The sequence below is a fragment of the Helicoverpa zea genome, chromosome 22 (assembly GCF_022581195.2).
Source record: "Helicoverpa zea isolate HzStark_Cry1AcR chromosome 22, ilHelZeax1.1, whole genome shotgun sequence".
Taxonomy (NCBI): domain Eukaryota; kingdom Metazoa; phylum Arthropoda; class Insecta; order Lepidoptera; family Noctuidae; genus Helicoverpa; species Helicoverpa zea.
The window spans coordinates 9,967,983-9,982,937 of record NC_061473.1 but is presented as its reverse complement, the minus strand read 5'-3'; the positions used below and the strand labels follow the sequence as shown (position 1 = coordinate 9,982,937).

Here is a 14,955-nt window from a genome sequence, read left to right as displayed (position 1 = left end):
TAGATACATCATAGGAATCCACAGTAAAACAGGAAGCTTTATGTTCAATGACTTTCAAGACGCTACAGCATGTTATTTAGCTGAAAAATTACGTAAAACTTTTATGAACTTTTGCAAGCCAAACTACGTGATAAAATACTGAAATTACAGGTCAACCACCCTCCAATCAATTGCAGTTTCCATGCGAAGTCGACATGCGCAAAACGCACTCACACACACATCGATACAGATATGGCAACGCAGGCTAGCTTCCGCGCACTGCAACGAATCAATAAGCTAGATGAACTTACTGCACCGGACAATGACCTGAAAAGTTTATGTGGAAAATGCTGGAAAATGTACGGTGAAATATGTCTGAACTGGCAAATGCAGTATGTAATACCTATTTTATTTTGCTACGGGTGCTGAAGAATTGCTAATATGAACGTACTCATAGGTAGGTACTACAGGCAAGTACCTATCTAATCTCAATATTGTTTGTGTTGATTTTTAGGGAAACCAATATATAAATTAAACAAACTTTATGTAATCAAGGACTAATGACTTTTTGGAACACTCAAAAGTTTATAGCATCAATTTCAGTACAAGCTCGCAAGTAATTTTTCAGAAAAACCATAAAGCTGTCATTTTGTTCTCTTTTCTTGTGCGTTATGTTTTTAATTCTAGATTACGGTTGGTATTCATAGCTAGAGTAGATTATAGTTTTTCCTCTGCAGAAACCAAAACTGCAGCTTTTTTTTATAATACAAAAAGCTACTCGTCTACGTGACTTCGAATCACATAAGGCAGAGTAGGTAGGTGTACCTATTACTACTTATTAGATTTGTTCGAATAAACATCCTCTCAAAACCAGTCACAATTATTCTTAAAAGTTTCCTGTTATAATTAGTCCATCCAAACCTATTTCTGCATCATCTGTTATGACCCAAATAAGTTATTTTTTACCTTATGTGTTCATCTGACCGCAAGATGGCGAACTGGTCTTATTTCTGCGAAAATGGCGGATGATGACCAATGCTGTCCTTGGCATCATAATTAGCATTCACTAGAACGCTAACATTTAGTTGTAAATACGTATTTTTCCTTTTACGGCTGTTTGTAGATGCTTAGCCCTTTAATGGTGCTCATTTGGATACTATTACATGTTAAGTATCTTGTTCACGTATTTAGAAAACGAGTTACAAGTGCTTAGGTGTAATATCAGGATTATCCTCAATCCCAATGTTTGTTAGATAAAAATAGGCTAATTTTAAATTAAAAAAAATAACTTCAGTCATAATGATAAATGTCACACAAAGCTCGCTCGGGCTTTCTTTACACCTACCTCTGATATCGTGTGATGGCTAGTGATAGTGACAATAACTAAAAACTTAGCCCGATAGGCTCGGTATTAGAAAATACTTATTTAAAAGTCAATTCTTGATTATAAGAAACCCAGTGAAACTTCTTGCTCTATTGAAGATTAGAAACCTAGAATTGCAGCATCGTTTTTGCATTTTTCGTTTTTTTGCGTTTTTCGTTTTTTTTGTTTTGAAAACACATTGGGTGTTCCATATTTAAATCCAAAGTCACAGATTCACCTACCATTAACACGGTATTTACACGTAGGTATTACTCTTATAGGCAGCTTAATCTTACTCCCTAGCTTTCAACAATAACCTTTGCATACATTCACATGAACACTATAATCACAGCACATATTTGGTAACTGAACTTCAAGCTAACGTGGGCTGCATTACAATATCATTTTGGACAACATAATATAGCTGTGCTCAATCAAATCTGCTCTTTCATCTTACATCTGGTTCGTACACCTACTTTAAAGACATCGTTAATCATAATCCTTCCTTTTATAACCAACCTTCTTGGTTTCCGTTAGAGTTTTAGAGTTCTATGCCCGGGAAACACCATATTCCAATAATATGAATGCTGCCTAGTTGCCTATAGATGTTGAATGTTAACCTGATGAAAGAGTTGCCAGTCCGTGTTGAGCAAGTGTGGTGATTAATAAATTTATTTCTTCTCTATATAACTAGAAGCCTATGTGCAGTAGGAAAATAAAAAGGATGGCAAGGACCGAGATATGTATAATTGTACCTCTATATGACGAAATTTAAACTAAAAAGTTTTGATGCTGCTACCTGAGAGCGAAATTTTGAGGACTCGGAAGGTGGTAATGTCCGTCATTCATTCATGGAGTTTAAGCCTTTTGTCGGGCCGCCAGCGCCTGGCACAGTGAATGTAAATACAAATAAAAGAAACCCTACAAAGAGTTGTGGTATTTTAGTCCTGGCGAAATGGACCCCTAAAATATTTGTCGGATTATTTAATCCGACGAAAGGTTAATAATATAAGAGTACCTACGGAACCTCTATCTCGGCCTAACTAGCTCTTTCTCGTTTATATCTACTCAACTATGTATAAAGTTGATTGGCATTATTTAATTTGCGGTATGTTTGTGGTGTAACAATGTTTCTTCGATATCCTGCTGATTGCTTGCTTGTTACTTTGCAATCTTTTAACGGTAGTAAGTAGTACTAAGTGTGTAGTTAAGAGCATTCTCTTGTCATGCTCTCTTAAAAGTACTGTGACTGTTTTCAAAGGAGATGTCAACTTTCTAGTTACCTCTTTTTTAGAGTCAGTATCGCCGTGAGGAAAGTCATTGGCACTCGGATTATCATTTGAATCTCCAAGTAGTTTATAGTGAAAATCCTCCAAGTTTCTTGTAGTTCACGTAGTTTACCAGTACTTTATAACGTACCTAAGTTAAGACTACATAAGATTCTTTTAAAGATTTTAAGTAATTTAATTCAGCAGTACTTGCAAAAATCCTTGATAATTAACCTGCCTAATATAAAAAGCATTCCACAGGGCACTATCCTGAGAACACGACAATATTTATCAATCATATTCATATCCAAATTGGTAATTGGAAGATACCTACATACAGATACCTACTGAAAACGCAGTTTTCTGTAATTAAACATGTTAGATTAAGCTATTAGGTTAATTACTAACGCATTTCAATGGTAAGTATGTCGTAATGGTATGTCTTAAATGGAGGAAAAAGTAGAAAAACAACAACATTCTCCGAGTTGACTCACAATGCCTTGAGCTAACTATTAGAATATCGTGAGGACACAGCTGTTTTATTATAAACAATTAAACATACATCGTTCTGCGGCGTCACTCGCGTTCCGATTTAACTCATCCATCATCTGCGTAGCTTTTGCCCAACTATGTTGAATTGTCAAACTAACTTCTGACCTCTAGTGTTCTAGGAATACTAAAATTATCTCGAACTCAAACTCAAAAACGTTTATTCAAATTAGGCTGATAAATCAGCACTTTTCGAACGTCAAAAACAAAAGACAGCCCCCAAAACGCCCGCCCTTCACCACTTCCTATGTGTTCTTGCTGGGAAGAAGAAGTGGCGCAACAAACTCCCCAGCAACACATGCCTGTAAACCAAGACTGGTGACCTAGGCATTATAGGTAAACCAAGACCTCACAACCACAGCAACGAAAAGACAAATGATACTCAATTAATAAAGATTTAATTAATTTGTCTAAGACATATAAACAAATGGGCCGGAATAATGTCGTAAGTAACGGTGAGCTCATATCCCCGTGTTGAGGATATCTCTGTCTGACTGGTCTGAAGGTCAGGGTCTGACCTATTACTTCTGTTCTGATACAGCGAGTTATTACTTAATCTTGATGTCTCTATACAAATATAAATCTTGACAATCTTTTTCTTCATGCCGGCGCTATGTTTTCCGCTTTCATTTCCCATAGTAATATCCACTTTTCTTTTCTAATTCATGTCCTCTTTCAGACAATCAATCCATCTCAAATAAATAAATCTATCAATGCCTCCGTTCTCTGGTCTACCTCTGCCTCTACATCCACATTCATACAAACTTGACTCTTCGTAGTAATGGAATTTATTTATTTATCCAATGGTTGAAAACGCCGAAGACGCAGTATGTACTAAGTTTGGCGCTTGATCAATAATACCTGATTTACCTAGTACCTAACCATTTGCTTTTCCTTATCCGTGTTCCCTGGCAAAAATCCAAAAATATACTTACTACATAGTATAAAGATATCACAATGTGGGTAAAGATTGACCCAGTAAACTAATGATGCGACATTTAATAAATATTCATAGATAAATTCAAATTAATTTACGGTCTCATAAGTAATTAAAAAAACTGAACCGATTTAATCTTGATTACGATTAACATCTAAATTGATTTGTTATTTCTCAGCAATCTATAAACAACATAAGTAATAAATACTTCTATAAAAAATGCCGCAGTTATCTATGCTTTATTTTGTATTTCTTTTTCGCACAAAAATATGACATAAACACGAAACACATTTCAGCAGAAACATTAAATTAATTATGTCTGGCAGGCTGGTTACATGACAGGCAACTATTATCGAACAAACAGACAAGTTACGTGCTCAGGGGCTGTAAACACGACACGCCACGCAACCCAATGTTCCCAGGAAACTATCCCTTTTACCCAAATACACGCATGATCACACCCCAACACGCTTTCATGCCAAACAGAACCAATAAACTAAATTAAAATAATTAAAACTCCGACATTTCGACCGTCACGCCTTATCTCTAACAAAAAGCAGACATTAATAACCAAGCGAGCATCCAAACGACAATATCCATGTATAGAAATGTAGGATCATTCCATTTTCGAATTGATAAGCGTCTCGTTTGCCGTGAAGTTGCAGCGCGATCGTGCGGCGGCTATCGACCAATCAGAGCCCTCGATCCGACCGCAGCGCGGAGGCGAAGCGTGCCTCAAAAATCCCCACCGGGCCGGCCGGCTGATCAAATCTGCGAGTTGTGTAGTGCGAGAGTCGCGTATAGTGTTAAGTTATTTATTACAAAATACAAAATAATTTTTAATAATCAAATATGAGGGAAATCGTGCACCTCCAGGCCGGCCAGTGCGGTAACCAGATTGGAGCTAAGGTATGTATTGAAATGTTTTCGTTTTAGGACGATAACGGTTACTAACGGTCTCTGCCATGGAGTCCGCTAGAAATACAATAATTGGAATCGTACTCGGTGTAATGTAAGGTCGCTCTTAGCTGGTTCTTGGTTATAATGTGGTATGAAATGCTATTGTTAAGTGATCTTGCATAGATATAGGTAAAGTAGGTCGACCGGTACATTGCCGTGTTGCATAGCTGCGTTCATAATTCGGGAATAGACAACGACAGTTATATTTCGCGCACGCATGATCGCGTCCGTAAGGGGAGCAACTGTCATCCCCTAGCGCGCATGACCTACACCGATATCGCCCAGTTTATATTTAAATATTTGTACCTATTGTAGATTGGTATTCGCTTTTATCGGAAGGTCAATGACAATGAATGACAAGAGATAAAATTCTTAGCTACAGAAAACTCTCATCTTTACACGTAGCTATAACATATTGTTTTTGCTCCGCATTTATAGTCCCAGCTCTTTTTCTTTCTAGAAAATTCTAAGTTTATAAGTACGAATACATTTGAACAAATAACATTCTAAAATAGGCAATGACATTCAAGTTGATGGCAGTATGTGGGACAATTCTATTGGTGGACACACACGTCAAACACTTATACGAAAAACAGGTTTAAAACCTAATGGTTAATGGATCAATCTAAATAATATACCTGATCAGACTTGTTTTACAATCATAAATCCATTTTAATTTTTATGCAAAAAAATGGCCGCCTATAAAGAAGGATTTCCATTACAATTTGACAGATGTCGATGAAATTGACGAGAAACCTCCTTTCTCTATGCCAGAGTTGTTTTATGGTCGGTATAATTTGTATCTTGATTGAATCTTGAGAACTGGGTCTAAATTGACGTTGGAATCACAATCATGGGAGATTTGCCCGGAGATTGCTCTGCAATTCATTCCAACAGCGGATGCAAAAATACACGGGAAAACTTGAGAATGACGATGACCTCAACTACAGTACTTATAAAAGGACAATAAACATGCATTTAAATCCTAAGATAAATAAACAAATGCCGTGTTGCCAAGAGAATTTGGCGCGATATGTCACAAATCTGACAGTCGATAACCGATAAGAAAGGCCACGTATTAAACCTACTTCGCCAATAAGCTGTAATTATGTTCTTTCCTATCAAATAGAGAAACTACCGCTGTTCACCGTTGGTGCATGAATAACATGCTACTTCTATGACTGTCTGACGCCTTCACACCTACTAAAAGTATATTTTTTTTCCAATGATTTTGTTCAAACATTGTTTTTTTAATCACTGTCAGCATCAAGCTACTTCTAATCAACCGATTCCAGCAAATTGAGGTCAATTATAAGTCATGAATCTTTCGTATTTATTTTTTCATTGAATCAAATGTAAGATGAAGCGATGTCGGATTGAATTTAACTGTATTTTTTACTGTCTACGCTCCAGTGAGTGTTCTCTGAGAGTTCGTGTCTACTGGTGTAAGGCTATTAAAAATATTAATTACTAAGACAATTTACTCAATTTCTTGAGTTAACAGACATTGTTTGTTCAGCAGTCAGTCATTAAAATCCTCGTGGGTGTTCTGCCTTAAACGTATATCATCATCTTCAGCATCAAATATATTTGTATGTTAACAATTTACTCATGTTGAAAACTCTCAAAGGCTGTAAATTCCAGAAGCATGCGTTCACGCAATCCTTTCGTTCCAAAACGAGATCACATTAAATCTTCAACACCCTAAAATATCCAACATCAAAAACAGGCAGCTACCAACATGAAAAAACTTAAATTTAGCTCGCAAGATCCTTTCAGAATGATATATACCACCAAAGAGTTTCCCATCAATCTGATGCCTACTTTATTGTTATTGGTTCAGCAAAGTCAGCCCTCATGACTATTTACATCTGAAAGTAATTTGTTAGTCAGAACTCAGACCATGAATCATGCATTCTCTGAGTGGAATACAAGTCAGCTACACTTGTAGGAACACTTGAAACAGCTGTGTTAACAACTTCAGAAACGCCATTTTGAAAATTTATATCCACGGTTGAGGAAATAATGCAAAGTTTATTATATTTAGATTTCTGTCTATCGTTGTGCGGTAAAACACGTTTTGTCCTTAAAAAATGACATCATATTAAACTATTATGCTGATATTTTTCTGATGTGTAATCAAACCTTGAAACTAGCTCACTATACAAAAACAAATGAGTACAACATATTAGTCATCAGTATAGTAAATCGTCTGGATAGCAGCTAACTCGACGTTTTTCTAAACTCAGACAATTTCATCCGTTCACTGGCCGCGAAAATTGTTTCGAAAACAGCCATGACGTCAGATTTCTTTATTAGGATCACTGAGCTGTGAGGCCTGTGAGTCATTTTAAGCAATTTATTGATATGACTTCATATTCAAAAGGTTAAAAGAATTTTATACCTACGTAAAACTAGGTACAGGAAAAGTTAGGGGATAAAACTGATACCATTGTTAGCAAAAATAGTCACAAAGAGGTACTAAAACGAATAAAAAGTTCAGCAACGCAACCTAAAATTAAAATAAAAAGCGATTTCACGATCAATTTCCGATTCATCAGACTATGAACTAAAACGAACGGACCGATAAAATGCAATCAAAGGCAACGCATCGAGAGCAATTCATTTGAAGCGTTTAAGATGACCATTAAGATCTGGCTTTTCTCATTGTTAATAATTGAGTTCATAAGTGTAGTTATCTTATCAAACGTTTGGCAATAGGAGCTAGATTATGGAGTTCAACGTCCTGCCTGCTGGCGGTCGATGCCCAGATATAAATAGCTCCCATAGCCGGCGAGGTTTGCCATCGAGTTGGTGCAAGCGCGCAGTACCGTTACCGTATAGCTATAGAGCCCAGAATGCATATCTCTGATGGATTAACTGCAGGAAATGATGATCCCACAATGCATTAAATTCTGGAGCAATGAACTCCGCAATTCGCAAGGCCTAAATTGATTGGTATCTCAAATTGGAAGCAAATTGAACTGACAGGCAGATTGGTTTTTGATAATGGTAACATGTAGCCATCAGGTCCAAAAATAATTAAAGTCAAATTCGATTAGATGATAAATATTTTTTTTGCTAGCCAACGTAAAAATCGAATGCCAATTCTCTTGGGGCATGTAGCCAACGTTGAAAGTAAGATACGCAGAGAACGGCCGGCGTACGGTGAAATCTAACACAATGGTAATAGTATTACGACCATGAAACCATTACACAGACGCCATAGTTTCCCTTCGTCTGTTCACACGATACTTTCAACTTGCCTGCTCTATCTAGTTACTAAGAAAGCAAGCCTTTCCAACAGACAGCCTTTCACTTTTGCTGTTATTAAAAATCATTACAATGTCATCTATGAAAGTCTTGATAAATTGACGTGCTCGGATTGGATTTTATCGTGATTTTTTTGCAATTATGTACTGTCGTTGTACTCGTAGTGATCAAATTCTAATTTGTAGGATTACATTTTGCATTTTATGCTATTTAACTACGTGACAAGGTATTGGTCAGATTTATAGAACAGCTTATGGCATGACCAATTTAACAATCAAAGAAGATTAAACTAATATGGCGTTCCAAGATGCCTTAATTGAACATCCGAATAATTTTATTTACCTAGGTAAAACATCGATAGAGCTATTCACCAAACCATATTTAGCAACACCGAAAACACTCAAAGGCTCTTAATTAAAGTCCAAAATGAAAATCGATTAATTCTAAAAATATCGAACGCCTCGTAAGGCCTGAAGTCAATTTAAACATCCACACAAAATAAACAAGAGTCGAAGTTAAACCCTGATCCAAAAAGGCGGCCATGTTAGTTATATTACCATATATGTACATGTCGAGTTGTACCCACTCGCGGATGACATCACTAGGATCGGCGCGCGCGCCGCTGAATGCTAATGTTCGTCCAACACGACACGATCCACGCAGCTTGTGTTGCTAAGTATTTTCACCAGCAGTTTAACCAATTACGTAAGCGTTGAAAAATTGATTTACGATCCGCTAAGCTTTTAGTGAACACTCATAAAATTCAACTTATTTTAAAAGATACAAGATACAATCGACGCATACCAAAATATGTTGGTTCCGACTACTGATCTCCAAATTGGTAGGCGTGGCGATTGCGTCAGGTAATTGCATACATCCGCAGCTACGAGTATGTTACGTACTTGGATTCTCGAAAATAAACACAGTAATTGTTTCATTGCGAAATTTCGGCGACCATATGGCCGCCGGCCCTGAAATCATGTCGCAGATTTCAAGGGACATCGAAAAATTGAATGCTAATAAGTCGACTGGTTCGAGACATTCTCCGCTTATACGGCGAGATAAACCAAATATGGGAGGAGGTGGGCGTCGGCCGTCGTCGAGCGAGCTATTGTGCCGTCGTCATAACTCAAGCCATTGTCTTGCGTAACCCTTCCCGAAGCTGAGCGTTCATTAATGATATATTATGTATCCTGTCTACCTTTTACGACGGTTCATTGAGCTTTATAACCTTTAGAAAATTACATTTGAATAGAATCATGAAAGTGTCCATTGAAACTCGAACGGAACTCGCTAGGGACGAGATTCTCCCGTGATATTTTAACACGCCTTAGAACCGGTTGGAAAGTCGCGTCCGAGCACTTACAAATAGTGCGCCAAGAGCTTTCGTGTAGGCATCTTAATTGACTGCATTCTATACCGCGTTCACTACAGCTCTGCTTTCGTTGCGCTAACGGTAATACTTTTGTTCCAGTTCTGGGAGATCATCTCTGACGAGCACGGCATCGACCCCACCGGCGCCTACCATGGCGACTCGGACCTGCAGCTGGAGCGCATCAACGTGTACTACAATGAGGCCTCCGGCGGCAAGTACGTGCCGCGCGCCATCCTCGTCGACCTGGAGCCCGGCACCATGGACTCGGTGCGCTCGGGCCCCTTCGGACAGATCTTCCGGCCGGACAACTTCGTGTTCGGACAGTCCGGCGCCGGCAACAACTGGGCCAAGGGTCACTACACCGAGGGAGCCGAGCTAGTCGACTCCGTTCTTGATGTAGTACGCAAAGAATCCGAGTCCTGCGATTGCCTACAGGGCTTCCAGCTCACACACTCACTTGGCGGTGGTACCGGATCAGGAATGGGAACACTTCTCATCTCAAAGATCCGTGAAGAATACCCCGACAGAATCATGAACACATACTCAGTCGTCCCCTCACCCAAAGTATCAGACACCGTAGTCGAACCCTACAATGCGACTCTCTCAGTCCACCAGCTCGTAGAAAACACAGACGAAACCTACTGCATCGACAACGAGGCCCTTTATGACATCTGCTTCCGCACACTCAAACTGTCCACACCCACCTATGGTGATCTCAACCACTTGGTCTCCCTCACAATGTCCGGTGTCACCACCTGTCTCAGGTTCCCCGGTCAGTTGAACGCTGATCTCCGTAAATTGGCCGTCAACATGGTTCCCTTCCCCCGTCTCCACTTCTTCATGCCCGGTTTCGCACCCCTCACATCCCGCGGAAGCAGACAATACCGTGCCCTCACCGTGCCCGAGCTCACGCAGCAGATGTTCGACGCCAAGAACATGATGGCGGCGTGCGACCCGCGCCACGGCCGCTACCTGACCGTGGCCGCCATCTTCCGAGGCCGCATGTCCATGAAGGAGGTGGACGAGCAGATGCTCAACATCCAGAACAAGAACTCGTCATACTTCGTGGAATGGATCCCCAACAACGTGAAGACCGCCGTGTGCGACATCCCACCTCGCGGCCTCAAGATGGCAGCCACGTTCATCGGCAACTCCACCGCCATCCAGGAGCTGTTCAAGCGCATCTCGGAGCAGTTCACCGCTATGTTCAGGCGCAAGGCTTTCTTGCACTGGTACACCGGCGAGGGCATGGACGAGATGGAGTTCACGGAGGCGGAGAGCAACATGAACGACCTGGTGTCCGAGTACCAGCAGTACCAGGAGGCCACCGCCGACGAGGACGCCGAGTTCGACGAGGAGCAGGAGCAGGAGCTGGACGAGCACCACTAGAGGGGGGGACGGTGCCGCACATAGTACATTGCCATGTATTTACTCGTTACTTTACGTTTAAGTAACATTAATGATTCCTACGATGTGTTTTGAATGAAAAGACATGCTTTCTAACTTTTAACAGAACGCACGACTAAAACCCCGGATATGACGTTACTTGCGACTCGTGGGCATATTTATGTAATTGTATACATATACATTCCTAGTGATCCATGCCTGGCCTCGTTGAGACAAGATCTAAACATTTCTTTAAGGCTGATAGACACTCTTTATGTATTTATGATAAAGTCAGGATGTCTCCAAACATGGGCATACAAGAAAGATTATAGAGTGCTTCAATAACCGAAGTTTTATTACGATTAAAATTGTTTTCAAGATTAATTTAACCCCTCTGCTCGACAAGGTTTTGACATATGACTTTACCGTTGATTCGGCGGGATATTTTGAATCGCGACATGGAACTCAAAAATTTGTACTAACTTTCAACACATAAATTCTAAGTCCGTAATGCCTGATCAGAAGTATTTTAACTATAACTTTAGAGCTCACTTATTTGACAACAACATGCGAAGGTCAAATGGGGTCAGTTAATTCAGAAATAGATAATAATTACGGTGTTTCTAAGTCTATCGAAAAGTTAGGCATTTCAAATTTGGTGAAAACTTACCAATAAATAATCGCATCACTTTCTCAAACACAACACAAACGTCATATTTATAACATTTTCAATCCGTTGCAATACATTTCGTGCACTTATTTATGATTCATAACTAAAAAATCAGCACATAAAATACACAATAAAAATGATCAATTTACAAGATCAAAGTCAAGTAGAGTTTGGAACAGAGTACATTTTTTTTTTCAATCAGCGGTGTGCATTCGATACCTAAATCGGATGTTTATTATAAATAATCGAATACCAATTTTATATATATTTTTTAATAGAAACTTATTTCAATTTTATTTCTGAATTTTAAATTATAGGTTCAATTTGTTTTTGTTGTGAAGAAAAAATATTAAAGTTTTATGAAAGTTTTTAGCATAGGTAAAATTTTTATACTGGGTGTCCCATAAGTCCTTTGAATTTTAAATTTCGAATAAAATTCAGATGGCGCGCCGGAATGGCGCGCGGGGTGCGGGGATAGCATCAACGGTCTTTCAGGAAAGTATTATCGGAGCAGACAACAATGATTCGGCCACCATTGCGCGGCGTAAAGGACATTGGGCGAGATGTTTGAATGTTGGTCTACTCCCCCTCTAGTAATGAGTCATACATCATTTGAAAGGTCTTTTTAAGCGTTACATTTTGTACTTACATACTACTTACCAATTCTTAGTACTTTAGATGTTAGAACATGTTTAAGGTTTTTTATCGATAGTTAGTTTCAAGTCCTTAGATTCCTTCTCTAGTAATTAATTATATATCACTGGAAAGGCCTTTTTAAATCGAACATTTCGTACTTAAATACCTCTAACAAATTGTCAGTACCTAAGAAGCTACAGTAGATTTTAGACATAGTTATTATTTCACTAAACATGGTCCAACTCCCTAAATACTAACAAATGACAATCGCCGCCGTACAAGAAAATACTTTATATAACATAAGCTTTCTATTGATGTATTACTTAATGCTAGAGGAGAGGTAGATCAAAACGCTCATTGTCCTTTGGTGGCGAAAAAAAATTGCTTCATTCCTCTAGGCATCGACTTAATATTTTTGATCCTAATGATCCCGCAGGACTTCTGAGGATCTGAGGCGGATGACGGGGAGTAGCGACCCCGCGCTTCTTTATAGCTTGTCGGTCAAAAATAATATTTCTTGTTCTACTAGTCAATGCAATTTATTTGATACCCGTATTGACAGATTTGTGAAAAGAAAAATAAGTCAGCGGCGGCCATCTTTCTTCCATCTTGGACCAGCTTTCGATGAACAGCGAGTAGCAGTTCCGACTACCTATTTGCCTTTTCAAACAATAAAATCGTCATAAAATTTTGCGATAACTACACCTAACTACAGCTCTCGTCAAATAGCTTTGCCGCTCAGTTAAAAAGTCGGAAGTAACGAACCGCCATTAAGTTTGGCAGGACTACAGGAATTCTGTACATAAAACACCCGAAAAAATAAATAAGTCTTCAAAATTTGCGGTCTTCAGAAATCCTAAAAACCGAAAAAAAAATATTCCGGCTACAACGTATTTTCTACCACTGATTTTCTATCATTTTTTCAAAATAAATAAAGTCATTTTACTTTTCCTAATTTATTTTCAGATTATAGTATACAAAAGTGCAATTTAGTAATATTATAATATCAAATAATATAAAATTATTAAATCGATTCTTTATTTTAACGAATCGGATCATTCGATGCAAAACTTCTATCACCGTCGCCATCTTGTCTATGCGTCTTCAAATTTAAAAAAACAACAAATGTAAACAAACATGGCGAGTTCGATCAGAATTCCCGGTAATTACGATTGGATTTTCAAAAGGTATATTACTAAAGGGATGCTAAATATGAAAGGTTTGAATGCGTCAAAATAGTTTAAATTTATTTAGTTATTTTATTTAGTACTCACAAATACGGTTTGATTGGAAAGAAAATAAATATGAGCGTTAATAATTAGGAAAGTGTATGACTCATTCGCAGACCCCGATTGGGGTCTAAACCGAGCTTACGGTGACATTGATGTTCAGACCCCAATCGGGGTCCGCTACGGATTTGACGGTTAATGTATATAATAAAGATTTTTATTTAACATGTTTGTTTCCTTTACATTAACATCTAGTCGGAAAACACTTACGTCATTATTTAAATTGAAATATGAGTCAAGTCATTGAATGAGTTCTCGAAGGTAACTGCCGTAATCCGATGATATCAACAGCAAATAAACATAAAGGACGAACAAACAAGATTGGTAGCCATTATATAATCCATAGATAAGATATTCTATTATCTATGATAATTTGCCCTAAAATGTAACGGACCCACATGGACATTGCACACGTAAAAAATAACAAGCTATTAAGTCCATTGTTTCATTCGATTATCTTAAACACCTATTTAGGACAGTGAACGATTCACATTACGAGTTGGTAACTGCAAAAACTGGGCTGTACGCACCTTACATCACTGCCTTGGGCTAAATTTAGAAATGCACTAAAAGTCGGCCATTTTGCTTGGTCGCTGTCAACTCCCGTTAGAGCCATAATTTGTATTGGTAAATGAATAAGAGGTGGTGCGAGAGGTATCAATTTAAATTGGTCAGGTGATAACGGCATGATGTCATGTTATTCGTCAGAAACAAACAACTTATGTCATGTAGGTTTGTGTGACATTCGGTATTATGATAACGTGGTTCTTGCATTCAAAGGTATATGTCATTTTGTGGTAGTGGTCTTGACTCATTGCAATTATAATTATAATGAGTAGCTATATTAAAAATGTGTTATTAATACTTTTAATGAGAATTTTGATAAGAATAAAAATATCTATGACAATATTTATCTAGGCAGGTAGATGGATGATCATAAAAATAATACAAATCTTACTTAGCGCTTGTATTGTTTTTATGCAAAACAGTCTTGTCTGCAATAAAATTAATGAATTGCTGCCAACATTTTGACAGCCCGAAAAGCACAGACAATCTTGAAAAAAATGTAGCGCACACAAAGGAAAAAAGATTTGAATAAGTATTCCAATCTATATAATAGTAGACAAATTCTCAAAGAATCAAGTCTATTGTATGGCTTACAGTGTCCGTCATATAATTAGTCCTGTATTTCTTTAGCTGACATGACGTTAAGATTGGCTTGTCTACATCATCAATAGCTAATCTAGGTTTTTATGGACAGTAATAAAAA

At 38.2% G+C, this 14,955-nt stretch overlaps 1 protein-coding gene across 1 annotated transcript; it reads left to right on the top strand.

Moving 5' to 3' along the window:
• Window positions 1-4,846: 4,846 nt before the first annotated feature.
• On the top strand, window positions 4,847-13,850 carry LOC124641184 (tubulin beta-1 chain-like). The gene is made up of 3 exons (XM_047179187.1): window positions 4,847-5,005; window positions 9,804-11,475; window positions 13,821-13,850. The coding sequence occupies exons 1-2, from the start codon at window positions 4,949-4,951 to the stop codon at window positions 11,091-11,093; spliced, it is 1,347 nt and encodes a 448-aa protein (XP_047035143.1). The 5' UTR covers window positions 4,847-4,948; the 3' UTR covers window positions 11,094-11,475; window positions 13,821-13,850.
• Window positions 13,851-14,955: the final 1,105 nt, after the last annotated feature.

What these genes read in the sequence shown, in the direction of transcription:
- LOC124641184 (XM_047179187.1), top strand. Translation starts at nt 4,949, where the DNA reads ATGAGGGAAATCGTGCACCTCCAGGCCGGCCAGTGCGGTAACCAGATT. An exon ending in GTAACCAGATTGGAGCTAAG is followed by an intron (nt 5,006 to 9,803) that starts GTATGTATTGAA and finishes CTTTTGTTCCAG; the next exon opens with TTCTGGGAGATCATCTCTGA.